At 39.5% G+C, this 12,979-nt stretch overlaps 1 protein-coding gene across 1 annotated transcript; it reads left to right on the forward strand.

Annotated features, from left to right (window-relative positions):
* tbata (thymus, brain and testes associated) lies at nt 1–12,000 on the forward strand. The gene is made up of 8 exons (XM_088915765.1): nt 1–292; nt 5,508–5,696; nt 6,109–6,200; nt 7,624–7,791; nt 8,798–8,879; nt 10,944–11,082; nt 11,531–11,580; nt 11,704–12,000. Exons 1-8 carry the CDS (start codon nt 1–3, stop codon nt 11,760–11,762), a joined length of 1,071 nt encoding a protein of 356 aa, XP_088771891.1. The 3' UTR covers nt 11,763–12,000.
* Nucleotides 12,001–12,979: the final 979 nt, after the last annotated feature.

Consider the following 12,979-nt stretch of genomic DNA (forward strand, 5'->3'; position numbering starts at 1 on the left):
ATGACTGGTTCAGCCTCATTCACCATGCTGAATATTGTGTCTCCCAGGGCCATGGAGTTGTCAGTAAGGCAACGAATGGGGACACTGGAGGATCCTGTGTCTGGCACTTTTAACCGTAAGGTTGCTTTTGGGAACATGAAAAAAGCCGAAGAAGTGTCTTTTAACAATCCTCTGAGACTGACTGGGGCTTCAAAAGGACCAGCCAAAGGCAGTCCACGCTTTGGCATGCTGAGTCACCATTCCTTCTTTTCCAGACACAACCCACATCCTAACAGAGTAACACACATTCAAGGTGAGCCAAAAAAATACAGCACGGTGAGAATGACACCCCATCCATGGGCCTTTTTAAAGGGATTTCGGGGTTGTCTCTTTCCTTTCAGCATAGCTTTAGGTTAAAATCTGAATTAAATAAGAATTAAACAAAAATTAACTTGAAAGAGTCCTTCTTGTCTTCTTGTCTTCTATGTGCAGATAAAAGAAGAAAAACTCCACCATTGATGTACAGAATTCCTCTTGGTGCAAATCTTTTAATGTCTGCTTAAAATATTTATACACTCACCAGCTTGAGTGTGAGAAAAGTATAAATATCTTCAGCTCATCTTTCCTTTGGCCTTATACAAAACTGACATTGATTTGAGCGTTGTTTGAAAGTTACAAGGGGGGAAAAGAGCCTTATCAGTTTAAATAAGCTTCTTCCTCTCTCAAGGCTTAATCTCTAGTCCAGACTTGTTACCACTGGAGCTTCAAAGGGCTTTGCTCTTGCTGAGCACATAACTGTAAGTGTTAATAGAATGAGATACTGTAGTGCTTTTGATAGGATTACCTCTGCAGGTCATTTCACAAAGTATTTAAATAACCTTTATTTGCATCCTCTATTTGGCCCATCTAGCCTGTTTGGTAGTTAGTAGTTAGTTGATCCCAGGATCTCATCCAGTGAAAGAAACCAGAGTAATGGCTTCAACCTCATGTTGGGTAGCTTGTTCCATACTCCCATAACGCTTAAATCTACAGCACCTCTGTGGTTTTGTGTTCATCTAGCTTATTCATTGGTTAAGATAGCCTCACTGCTCTGACTACTCGACATCCAAGGAAGATGGTTAATAGCTTTACTGAACTAAGGATTTCAAATCCTCAAAGTCAGTCGAGTGGATTTACTTGTCATGAACAGTGAAACCAGAGGGCACAAATAAACTGCTGTATATGAAAGAGCATTTAAAACCAAGAACAGAAGGCACTTTTTTTACCCAAGGAGTTGTGGGAGTCTGGAACAAGCTATCTTTCAAGAAACAGCTGGATGCAATCATGGGGTCAGTTAGCTAGTATCTCCAAATGGGCTAAAAGAAGTACCGGATTTCCCATTAGGCACTATAGGCACGGTACCTAGGGCCTATGAAATATTTAGGGCCTACAAAGGAGGGAAACACTAGTGACTAACGAAAAATGAGCTGAAACAACATGCTTGCTATCGACTGTAGGTGCTCCAAATCAATAATCATACGCTATCTAGCGGCTCTTCTAGAAATTAGAAGTAACAAAGTGATGGTCACTCAACTTGCTCCATCAATCACGTGGTTTAGCATTAGAATAGTTTAAAGTGCATCATGTCAAGCAATGTAATTCAATTGGCATTTACCCCTCTTTTTGCACATTTCAGAGTGGAAGTGCCTAGGGCCTACGAACACCTAAATCTGAGCCTGGCTAGAAGGGCCAAGTAACCTGCTTTCGTTTGTAACCTTTCTTTTGTTCTACATGGCTCTAGTTATTTCAGATTCCTGCTGCCATTTTATGCCTTTGAAATTGGACTCAGTGCTTAACTCTTAAAACAAAGTCAAAATTGTGCAAAGCCAAGTCATCTGCACGAGTCATTAATTATAGATAATTCTGATAGAAATGAGTATAATAGTTTGGTTTATAGCCACCAGCTCTGATGCTACCTAGTCAGTAAAACTTGGATGTGATTTCTAATGTTTTGACTCCAGATGTTTAGTGGTACGCAGTAGTCTAAGACTGGCTTTGTCTTTTGGGTGATAAATGAATAACACCTCTTTTATTCTGAGCAAGTATTTGAACAGGTAAAATAAAATACAGTAATAATACATTTCTCATTCTTGTAACAATTTTAGATTTTGTTCTAGTTTTAAAATGAGTACCCATCTAAAGTGTTTTGGTTTGATCTTATCCAGTAAATATAAAGGGCTCTTTACATTGTGCACATAAAGATTTCTTATTTCTTGGGAGCCAAACGTAATGTGAATTCAGCCTGACTGACTTGCAAAAGCTGCTACAAAGGAGTGGCTGACTTTTATAGTTCAGAGGTTCCAAATCAATCACCAGAATAATAGTCAATCTGTGCAATTAAAATCACAAAACAATATTCCAGTCGGTGCTGAAATGTTAAGAATTCTACACATTTTTATTTTTAAAAAGAATGTGCTTGCTTCTGAAAACTGTTTGACAATGTGGTTCCTGCAATGTGTGGAAGGCATTATCCAGTAATGAAGCGGTGTCATTCAGCTGAGGTGACAAACGGGAACCTTCTTTAGGACAGCACTCCATTACTGCTTGTGTGAACTTTGCAGAGTGGAGGTAACAAAGTCCACAAATAAAGTAGAATGATTCCAGCGTAGTGTCTTCCTGTCCGTTATTATTTTCCACAGTTTTCAGATGGCCTTGAGGTTTTATGAAAGTGACACTAATTGATCTATTGATTGACAGCAGGACTGGTCACATAATCTGGAAATGATCTATTTGCTATTTTATATTCACACTTGTTTAAAATAAATAGCCAATACTGTCTTCATTCAGGAGTCTGTGCCCATAGGTGATTTAGTATCTCATCACAGTTTTAGTGGTTTGCTTGCTATTCCTGACAAAATGAAAATTATATAGAGTCTGAAGTAAAGTCCAATGTGGGCTCCTCCTTCTCAGGTCAGACTGAGACTGAGTTTACGGGTTCAAGCCTGGGCTGTATCACTAGCTAACTGGGATTCCCCAGACAAATGGTACATACAGTACACTTGGTACATACAGTAATTGACCAAGTGCTTGATCAGGGTAAGTTAGGAGTTCATTGTCCAAGGTTCTTCCAGCTTTCATCAAAGCTGTGACTTGCTACCAGCTTACCCAGTTCAAGCTTCTTACCAGGTTCTGTGCTTCTCGACTTAGAAGAGTTCAAATGAGGTTATCAGCAAATACTACCTGTCAACTCTATCTCCAGTGTAATGGACATTTCTATGTTTTGGGAGTGCTCCCAAATTAATGGGTTTTGGAAATACATTGAGTCTGTGCTGGGTTATACATTAGGTGCTGTTCTTGCCCTGTTCCCAGAGGTCCTGTTACATTCTGTATCTGTTAACACTAGCAATGCTTGAGAGTTTCTCAGCAGACTGAAGTGAAGAACACTATTCTGAGCAGTTTGGTAGAGACTGCTGCTTTTTTCTTGTGTTTGGATAGGATATTTATGTGGTGTTTTGTCTGAAAGTAAGGTTTGTGACTCAGCTGCGCTCAGCCTCTATCGCTTTGTTGGTTGTTTGGGATGCTGCCGTTGATAAAGGAGCTCAGATGTGAGGTTGTTCTTTGTCTGTTTTTTTTTTGGCTAAGCAACTGTAATTTTGTGTATGTGTTGTGTTTTGCTCTGTAATTACTTGTTTATTCTCCTATAGCACTAAGTTTAAAATAAAAGAATTGTAAAAAAAGCTACAACTTGCGGGGTGCCTTCAGACTTAAAGTGATATCACTGATGCTTTTTAATTATTTTCTGTTTCTCCTTGAAGGCATGCCAACAGTCTTTTATCCTCTGTGGGAAGGAACCCAAGTTTTAACAAATAAAAAATCTAAAATAAAATAAAATAAAAGATTTTTCTGACAGATTTAGTTTGGAATATCCAACCCAGGGTGTATCCTGCCTTGCACCCATTGCTTGCTGGGATAGGCTCTGGCTCCCCTGCTGCTCTGAATTTGATCAGACAGTTAGAAAACAGGATGGATGGATATACAGTACTGGAACAATCTGGTTTAGGGAAAAATTGGCAGTGTACTGGGATTCTTGAACTACTGCAACGTTTAAAAATATTTTGGAAATTTAGTTTCAGCAGTCTGATTACGGTTCTGCTTTTAACAAATGACCTGTCCTAAATAGAAACCCTATAGGTTCCCACAATACCCTCAGTATTTTCTAACATGGTATCGGCTTGATTTCCTTTATATGGAAGAAAGGATTTTCAGCTGATTTTTGACCTGACATGAATAAATAATTGAAACAGTACATTTAGGTCCCATCACATAATACAGATTAACACAGAATATAATTTATTGGATAAAATACCACACATCACTTCCCTTACCACAACCTGCAGTGGAGGTAATCCTGATTAAAATGAGACGGGACTGGAATGCAAGTCTTGAGATTGGACTGCTTTTGGAACACATACCACTTCCTGTTTGCCTATAAATCCTGGTTTTATTGACCTTCTTTCTCAAATTGTTCTCTTCTGAAATATCACTCACAAGATTAATGTCTTATAAACCTGTTTGGGCGCAGTGTATTGGTGGTGTTAAAAGTAATGTCTGTAAATAGGAACCAACAGAGCTGATGTGTGGGAGGATGGATGCGAATATTGTGTATGATTTGAGAAGAATGTTGCCTGTGATTTTAAGTGCCAGCAATTATCATTTAGCCTAGTCGTGCTGGACATAGAAATGGGTCCTTTTTTATCAGCCACAATAACTGAGCATACAGTCTTAAAAACTCCATTTCGAATTACAGAAATGTCACCTCACACCTTTTAATGAGGTTATCTGTGATATTTTCTAATTTCATCTCGGTAAATAACACATTCACAGCTTTGGGCACATACAGTGCTCACCCCCCCCTCCCCATGCCTTGTCCCCCTCCTTCATGCGCCCCCATTTCCAATTATTGAAGTCCCCCTCAGATCCCAGCAGGCGTTCTCATGAATATGCGCTCTTTGCTATCTTCTATGCCGAAGATCTTCCTCCAGACACAGTTAAACTCGAATGTGCTCTGCTAGCTGTGAAGTAGAAAGAGAATGATTTGCTCAGGGGGAGGGTCATAAATATATAACACATATTCTGCTGAAAACTTTGAATCAAGTCCCAAGATGAGCTATTGGTCATTTCTTTGTTCTTCAGCGGCCAAAACAATTGATATTAGGGAGCTTAAACATTCTCAAGGTTTGTACAGTGTAAAGGAAAGTATTTTCATTAACAACTCTTATTGTTTACTGTGGTATGCCATAAGAAAAGCATAAGGAAAGTGTAGCCATTGTAAAGCACAGAGAGATGTACAGTAGAAAGACCGTGACAAAGTAAATGTGCAATAAAACCTAGAGGGAACTGTGAATAGGGAATACTTTGAAACTACTAAAGAAATGTAACTAAACTTTTTAAGGAAGTTTGCTTTTCTCAGTATTGTGAGCTATGTAAATGTTGGCTTTCTTTCACTTCTCCTACCAAATACCTTTAATGTACCTTTTTTTTTTCTGAAGGTCTAAATGGGAGACCCGTGTGCACAGTAAATGACGACTGGTATGCTTCAACACCATTATCTCCTCACCCTCTCATTAAAAGCCAGCTTCCTATGACTGTGTTGGGGGCCCCTGGAATCAAAATACCCTTTGGGGATCTGTACGGAAATAACGATCTGTATGGAAATAACACCCAGAAGCAAGGAACAGGTATGGTGTGTCTTCAGTGGTTCGGCACCTCTGCCTTTTGAGCAGCTAATACCTGTAGCAGGTTTATGAATGGGATACACTGGGAAAGTAGAGTGGTGCAGGGCTGAAATAACACAAATTATTATTTATTTCTGTCTGCATGGTGTCGTCATTTGCAGTAACATAGTTAAGACTCATTAACCATAGCCCCTCGGTTATCTACAGACAGGGAAGCCATCTAGTGGTCATATGTTCAAGTTCACCTTCCTGTGTTCATATAGTAGGTTATGGTATAAAGGAGGAAAGAACGTGTAAAATAATAATTTGTCTCATTCTGAAGTACTGGTAAACAGTAGCATCCAGAGCAGAATTGTGCCAGGTGAGCAATGGTGAGAAACACTGAACTGCAAATGAAATGTGTTTCTGACCACAGCTCTGCTCTCCGAAGCCTGGAGGGAGGAACTTAAAGATCTCGCAGCCCAACTCTCTCTGGCAGCTTCACCTGGGACGGATGGCAAAAAAGCCGTAAGCGTGCGCGCGCGCGCGCGCGCGCGCACACACACACACACACACACACACACACACAGACACACACACACACACGTCTCCTGTTTGTGCCAGATCACCTTCTCACCTGTTAGGTAATGTATATCATTGTATGACAAGTATGAAAGTATGACAAGAAGAAGAGGAAAGTTTAACTTTTCAGCTGTAAGGCCTCAAGGCTGTTGAGGTTCTGTATTGCAGGTTATGTATGTGTTTTACCAAGAGATTTGGAAGATACCGTATAAATCTTTATCTGTATGACAATACAATACAATCTGTATGACAAGCCAAGAATAGCAATAAAAGTCTTTGCTAACTGGAAAAAACAATTTATCATTTCTAAGTGAGTGCTGAACAAAAGTTTGGACACTCTTTGTAGGTCAGCACAGTGAAGAATTTATGTAGAGTTTTCTCTTACCAAGAAGAGCTAATTGACTCATACATGTTGAAGTATGTTGACTTCATTTTTTATAGCTGACAATTAATGTGCGAAACAGCAGTGAGTGACACTGTCATATTGTATCGAAACAATTCATTTGTCATGCTTAATTGAGATGTCAAAGCTTGTCTTTGGGGTAATGTCTAGGGATTTACAGAGAGCAACAATATTTAAATACATCAAAAGGCTGTTCTTTAAAAAATGATTCTTCAAGGACAGACTCTTTAATGCCTGTACATCAAAGAGTTAACCATTGAAACAGTAGTAGTTATTTCTAGTTAACCCAGTAAAATTCTGTTTTGCTGTGCTGTCAGTGGCATGTACTGTACTGTACAGTATAATAACCTGAGAATTTTGCTTCTTCTCAAATTTGAAATTTGAGGGCTGAAGCTATGGCCAGAGGTGTGTCAGTGCTGCCATTCAAAAGATAAAATCTTTCACTTACAGTAACAATAAAATAGGAATTTGTTGGTAGGAATTGAATTTGACTACAATTTTTTACTTCAAATGCAAACTTTAGCTACCATTTCTGTGGAACAAGAAGAGGTTAATTAGTTTTGGCTGTAGAATCTTTTTTGTGCACTTTGCACACAGTCAACCCTATCTTTCTTTTTACATTTGAGTGTGGAATTAACCTCAATGTGTTCCAACTAATATGCTGATATAGCTCCTTACTCAGACTGCTATAGATTAAACTAATTAGACTTCTGCTCCTATCATATGATATGAAGCTAATGAAATGACACAGTAAGCTCTGCAAATAAAACACATTATACTTCTTAATCTAATTATCTGATATGTTTGAATTATTTTTCTGTGTTTATATAGGAGGTCTAAAAAGTCATTACCATAAGAAAAAAACTAACATAAGCTAAATGTAAAGTTCGTTTCAGGTTGTTTGTGAACACTGTAATTGTAGTTGTAGTTATAGCAGACTCTAAGTGTGGTGTTTTGTGTCAGCAGGCAGAGGAAGGCCCAGTTCGCAGAGCTACACAATATTCTGCACAGACTGGCCGCATAATCCCTGCCTCCTCGCTGCCCCCCAGCCGGCGTTCAACCCCAGCCTCCAGGAGACACTCCAGGGCCAGAGGTCAAGTGCCCTCACCAGCGTTCCATGACCAGGAACTGATGGTAACACCACACTGCTCTGACTGTAGTAATGGCAACTGTGTGTTCCTCCTGGTGCTCGCAGACTCGTGATGTATTCAGACGTGCCTGCAGTTCCAGAGATATGCCTACAGTGCAGCAAGAGATGATTGCCACGTTGCCTGATGGCCTGGGTGTGTTGGTGCTGCAGTAACGACTTTGATCTCAGTGACAGCAATGCCAGGTGGATCCACCCACACTGCACTTGTCTCCAGAACCTCAGCACTCAGAACCTGTCATGTCTTAAATATCTGGATCCTTCTATTTTTTTGTTATTGCAGTTTAGAACAAAATAACAGTCCACCATCCACCACTTAAGTGTTGCCCCCACCTGGGTGACATATGGCCATTATACACCAGCACAAAGACCGTAGTCTGTACAAATGCAGACTGATGACTTTGGCAGGAAGCACACTTATTACAGAGAACAGGAGGCATTTCTTTACCCAAAGGGTTGTGTGAGCCTGGAACAAGCTTGTCCAGCCATGATGTTGAAGACCATACCCTGGCTTCTTTTAAGAAGAGCCTGGATGAGGTCCTTGGATTAGCTACTAGTATCCAAACAGACTAGAGGAGCTGAATGTTCCCCTCTCATTGCACTTACATTTAAAAAAAACTAGAATCCAGGGATAAGGTTTTAAATAGATCAGATATGTTGCAAACCCCACCACCATTGCTGGGTTTTTAGTAAAAGTACATTAACGTGTATTCATTTTACAGATTTTATCCCAAGTGACTGTTCAATCACATCTGGTCAAGGTGCACCTTGTTTTTTATTTCAGTGTTAGGTTCTAAAATTGCACTGATGGCTTTCACATGCTTTAGTCACTGAAATTATCCTCAGTCGAACATTTTGTTTTGCTTTACAGCTGCCAAAATCCATTCTCGCTGCCAGAGGTTGTTAGTATTGGCAGGTCAGATACGGATTGACTAACTCTAATTCTGTTTTGTGTCACTCTGACCCGTCCTCACTCCCTTTGACCCTGTCCAGGTTCTGGAGCTTCTGTGTCAGATTCTGCAAACAGACTCCCTGTCACAGGTCCAGCAGTGGCTACTGTTAGCGGGCCAGAGAGGTAAGAGTATAATCATAAGCATTAGAGCTGATTAGAGCTGATGCTTCAAGAGTGGTTTTGTTAATTTTGGAAGAGATTCCCTTCTGCCACAGGTGTGCATTTAAAAAAAATGCAATTCTACAATTACAGTAATCTGTTTTTTGGAACTACAAGCTTTCTTACATTCATCAAAGTACTTTCCAATCCTTAACCCTTCTGCTATCCTGAAAACAAAGTATAGAAAGTGTTTGTATACATAATAAATTCCATTCACTACACCACCAGGAAAATTGTCAATCATTTGTTTCATACTTAAAACAGCCTCTTTTGAATTTGAGAGATCGGATCAGCAACATCTATTTAGTGAACTTCAATTAGTCTATAAAATTAGGCAGTTCCTGCTCTGCTCCTGGAGAGCCACAACCCAGCAGGTTTTATAGGTAACCATTAAAGTGTCAACTCTGAAGACTTGGAACAGTTGTGAAAAATTGCAGGTCATTTAGTTGATTATGTAATTCAGAAATCATTTGGAACAGAAACTGACAGCCTTGAGGGACAAGTTATTTTAATTGAGTTAATTACAAGTGCTCCCAATCTTCAGAATCCAATGATCTGTGATGATATTGGAGATTTTCTGGATGGTATCTTTCCAGGACCACGGTTGGAGACAACTTGTATAAATGAGCCAAAACTCCACGAAGAGCAGAGGTTCTCAGTACTAGTCCAAAGGGACCTCTGTGTCTGCTGGTTTCCATTCCAGCTGGGCCATCAGTCACCAGAGCTATTTGGTGTAGGATCTGTTTGCTTGTTTAGACTTTTTTCTGTGCTTCTGTACTGATTTTAAAATAGCCCTGCTAAATTGCATTTCCATCAGCTTCACTGTACAGACCTTTGTACAGTTTCTTCATCTTGCTAATTGAGAATTTCTTTCCTTATTTCTGACTAAAAGCTCTTAACAGGTGGCCAGTAATCAACAGGCAAAGGTGGGAATGACACAGTATCAGACACCCCGCATTACTTCAGTTTTTGTCAAATTGGTCACAATTCAGCTGCCACACCTGAGTGATGGGAGCTCTGAAACTCACTCATAAGCACAGAGTTAATACTGATGACAAATTCCATTCAATACTGTAAGAGCTGAAAACATGTTTTAAAATAGCTCTGAAATAGGCAATTTGTTTTAAATTTTCTGCTATTAAGAACTTGGTTGGAAAGAAAAAACACGGGGAAACAGGTTTCCCCAAGACCAGGAGTGGAAGCTCCTGAAGAAGTATTGTAATTTCACAGACAGCCGCACCTCTTACACCCTGAATCTCTGATTCAGTTTCCACCTTTTGCTTACAATCTCTGACACTATTGAGATTCATGGCTTCTGTAACTCATGTTTTCAGCCCCTTCTTATTTAGCAAACCAGGGTGTGGATACTTAAGAGAAATAAAGAAGCTACAGTACATATTCCTTCGTACATCACTTACTCTCTCACATCTAGACTCACACCAGTCTATTCAGTTTAAATAATCTGTCAAGAAAGACATGTTCCTCTATATTTTCATATTGCCATACAGAGCCATTGCCATATCTATTTATATAAGATATAAGATATAGTTTTTATTTTCTTATAAAAAAAATCTTAGCCTTTATTTGACTGTTACAGCAAGAGGTATATAACAGTTTTGATATATTATTATTATTAGAGCAAATTGCTATTCATTGAAGGTTTTTGCCATTAAACTATATGAAATGTACAGTAATGTCAGGATGTACAGTACAGGCATTTTGTGAAAAACATTAAGGCATCTTAGACTTAAGTTTCACCAATGTAGTCATTGAAAGCTAACAAATACTATATTGTTAAACCAGAGGCTACTCTGGTGCAATTGATATTTTAAATCTAAAGCCACTGAAATATTTTTGGCATGTTTTGTGTTATAAAACGCATAACCACATAACGTGAACTGCTGTTAAATATCACACTTTTCAAAGGGCATGTTTGGCACCTTTTATACAATTAGCACTCTTTCTCTAAGTAGCACAAAGGCTGAGTTTAAGAGTAACTGAACTTTCCTCCCTGGGTCATCTCGGAAGAGAAAGACCTGGTGATGCAGATGATCCAGCAGGCAGTAGACGTCAGCAGCCTTGACAGCCGACACACAAGCGGAAGCCGGGGAGAGCGATTCCACACTCAGGGGTCTCCGCTGATGAGAAGGTCTTTCACCGGACACAGGTTAAACAAACGTGGTCCCGCTCATTGAGTCTCAGAGCGCGAGGAGTCAGCTCACAGGACGCCAGCGCGCTGGCACACAAAGCATGGCTCTGGCAATGCCGGTCCTCTTGTCAGTGTGTGTTTGTGACCAACTCTAGACCACATCAAAGTCATGCAATATGACACATCCTTGACGAGCAGCCCTTGACCAATTCAGCACATGGCTTGCAGTGTTGGACTAGCATGTATTCGGCATGTAGGTTTAAGGATTTTATTCATGTTGACGGGAAATGTTGTATCTTGCCCACAAACCTAGATTAGCTGTGATTCTCTCTCTCAGGTTTTAGCCTCAGATGCATGGGTTTTAATTACATAGTGTCCTTACCGGTAATACTGCACTGCATATAGCTGGTAATGTGGCATGAAGCCATTATCAGCAAATTGATTCAGTCATTGTGTTTCTGCTTAGATCCAACCAAGGGCAGAATCAAGAATCAATCAAAGAGGACGAGAGGCCAGGTAATACGATAATCTATATGTATGCTAAGAAATCTAAAAATGTATTTCAGTTTTCTTGCACAGTGAATGTTTTTGAAAATCACTTAGCTCTCAAAGTAATTTAGTTTTTTTAATGTTTTGTAGACCGTATTGGAACTGCAGAGGTCCTTCAAATTCACACAGACAAGACTGACGTTTCGTAAAAGTGAAATTACTGCAGATCATAACAAAACTTTGATTTTATTTAGATACGCAAAATGTTGCTCCTTCAGATTGCCTGTTGTGTTAACATTATTAGATACTGTAATTTTAGTTCCTGATTGTGATTTGTAAGACAAAATTTGTAAGACGCAAGAAAAATTCATATACCCATGTTGTAATACTGTATATCAAAGATATTGATATAAAATGTCTAAAAAGAAGCAATAAACTGTCCTTAACTGAGCTTGATGTACATCTGTGTCTGTGGTCTACAATTTATGCTTCATTGCTTAAGAAAGTGATGAGTGTTCGTGATTCTTGGTTTTAACTGGAAATTTAGATACCTGTACATTTGAATTGCATTGATTACATGAGAAGCTGGTGTCCCAATGTGAACCTCAAAGACACCTGTCTCTTCTAGGTTTTGTTCCGTCCATCCATTTTCTAAGTGCTTTATCCAATTCAGGGGGACCCTGAGCCTGTTTCGGCAAGCAAAGGGAGCAAGGCAGCATACACTCTAGACGGGACACCAGTCCATCGCGGGGCAGACAGACACAGACATTCACTCACACCAGGGCCAGTGTTCCCATGAGCCAGTTAACCCATCAGTACAGTATGTGTTTGGACTGTGGGAGGAAAACAGAGCACCTGGAGGAAACCCACACAAATGCAGGCAGAACATACAGTACAAACTCCACATGGAGGGCTCCCCAGGTCCAGAACCGAATGCAGGGCTCCAGAGCTGCGAGGTAGCAATGCTAACCACTGCATTTCCATGCTGCCAGGTTTTGCTGCAAACGAGCTTTGTTAAAACTTAAAAATTTGTATTTTCCAGGTATTTCTTCATTATAAAGTGACAGATTACTCGAAATATTCAACTGTTTCAGACCCGAAACCAGAAAAAGACCAAAATCAGAGGAGAACGGGGGTCCCTGTTTTTGGCACAGAGACCATAATAACACTTCTGTTACATACAGTAGCCCACCACCCAGTTGAACTGATAATATGGTTCATTTCAATTTTAATTATAATCTCTATACTGTTAGATTCACTTCAAATCTTAAACTTTTCAGTTTGTCAAAATGTTCCATCTATGCATTAATTACGCTTGCATAACTAACCAATCACTTGAATTTGGCAATTTGGCAGTTTTTACAGTATGTAGTATAGTAATGTAAAAACTAATAATCAGTATAATTATCACACATCTTTTAATTAG

This window comes from Atractosteus spatula, chromosome 5 (assembly GCF_055471065.1).
Source record: "Atractosteus spatula isolate fAtrSpa1 chromosome 5, fAtrSpa1.hap1, whole genome shotgun sequence".
NCBI lineage: Eukaryota > Metazoa > Chordata > Actinopteri > Semionotiformes > Lepisosteidae > Atractosteus > Atractosteus spatula.

Bases quoted from the DNA above. Each gene is read 5' to 3' on its own strand.
- tbata (XM_088915765.1), top strand. From the start codon at position 1: ATGACTGGTTCAGCCTCATTCACCATGCTGAATATTGTGTCTCCCAGG. The intron at 6,201-7,623 runs GTAAGCGTGCGC...TTGTGTCAGCAG, and splicing joins GGACGGATGGCAAAAAAGCC to GCAGAGGAAGGCCCAGTTCG. The intron at 11,083-11,530 runs GTTAAACAAACG...GTTTCTGCTTAG, and splicing joins AGGTCTTTCACCGGACACAG to ATCCAACCAAGGGCAGAATC.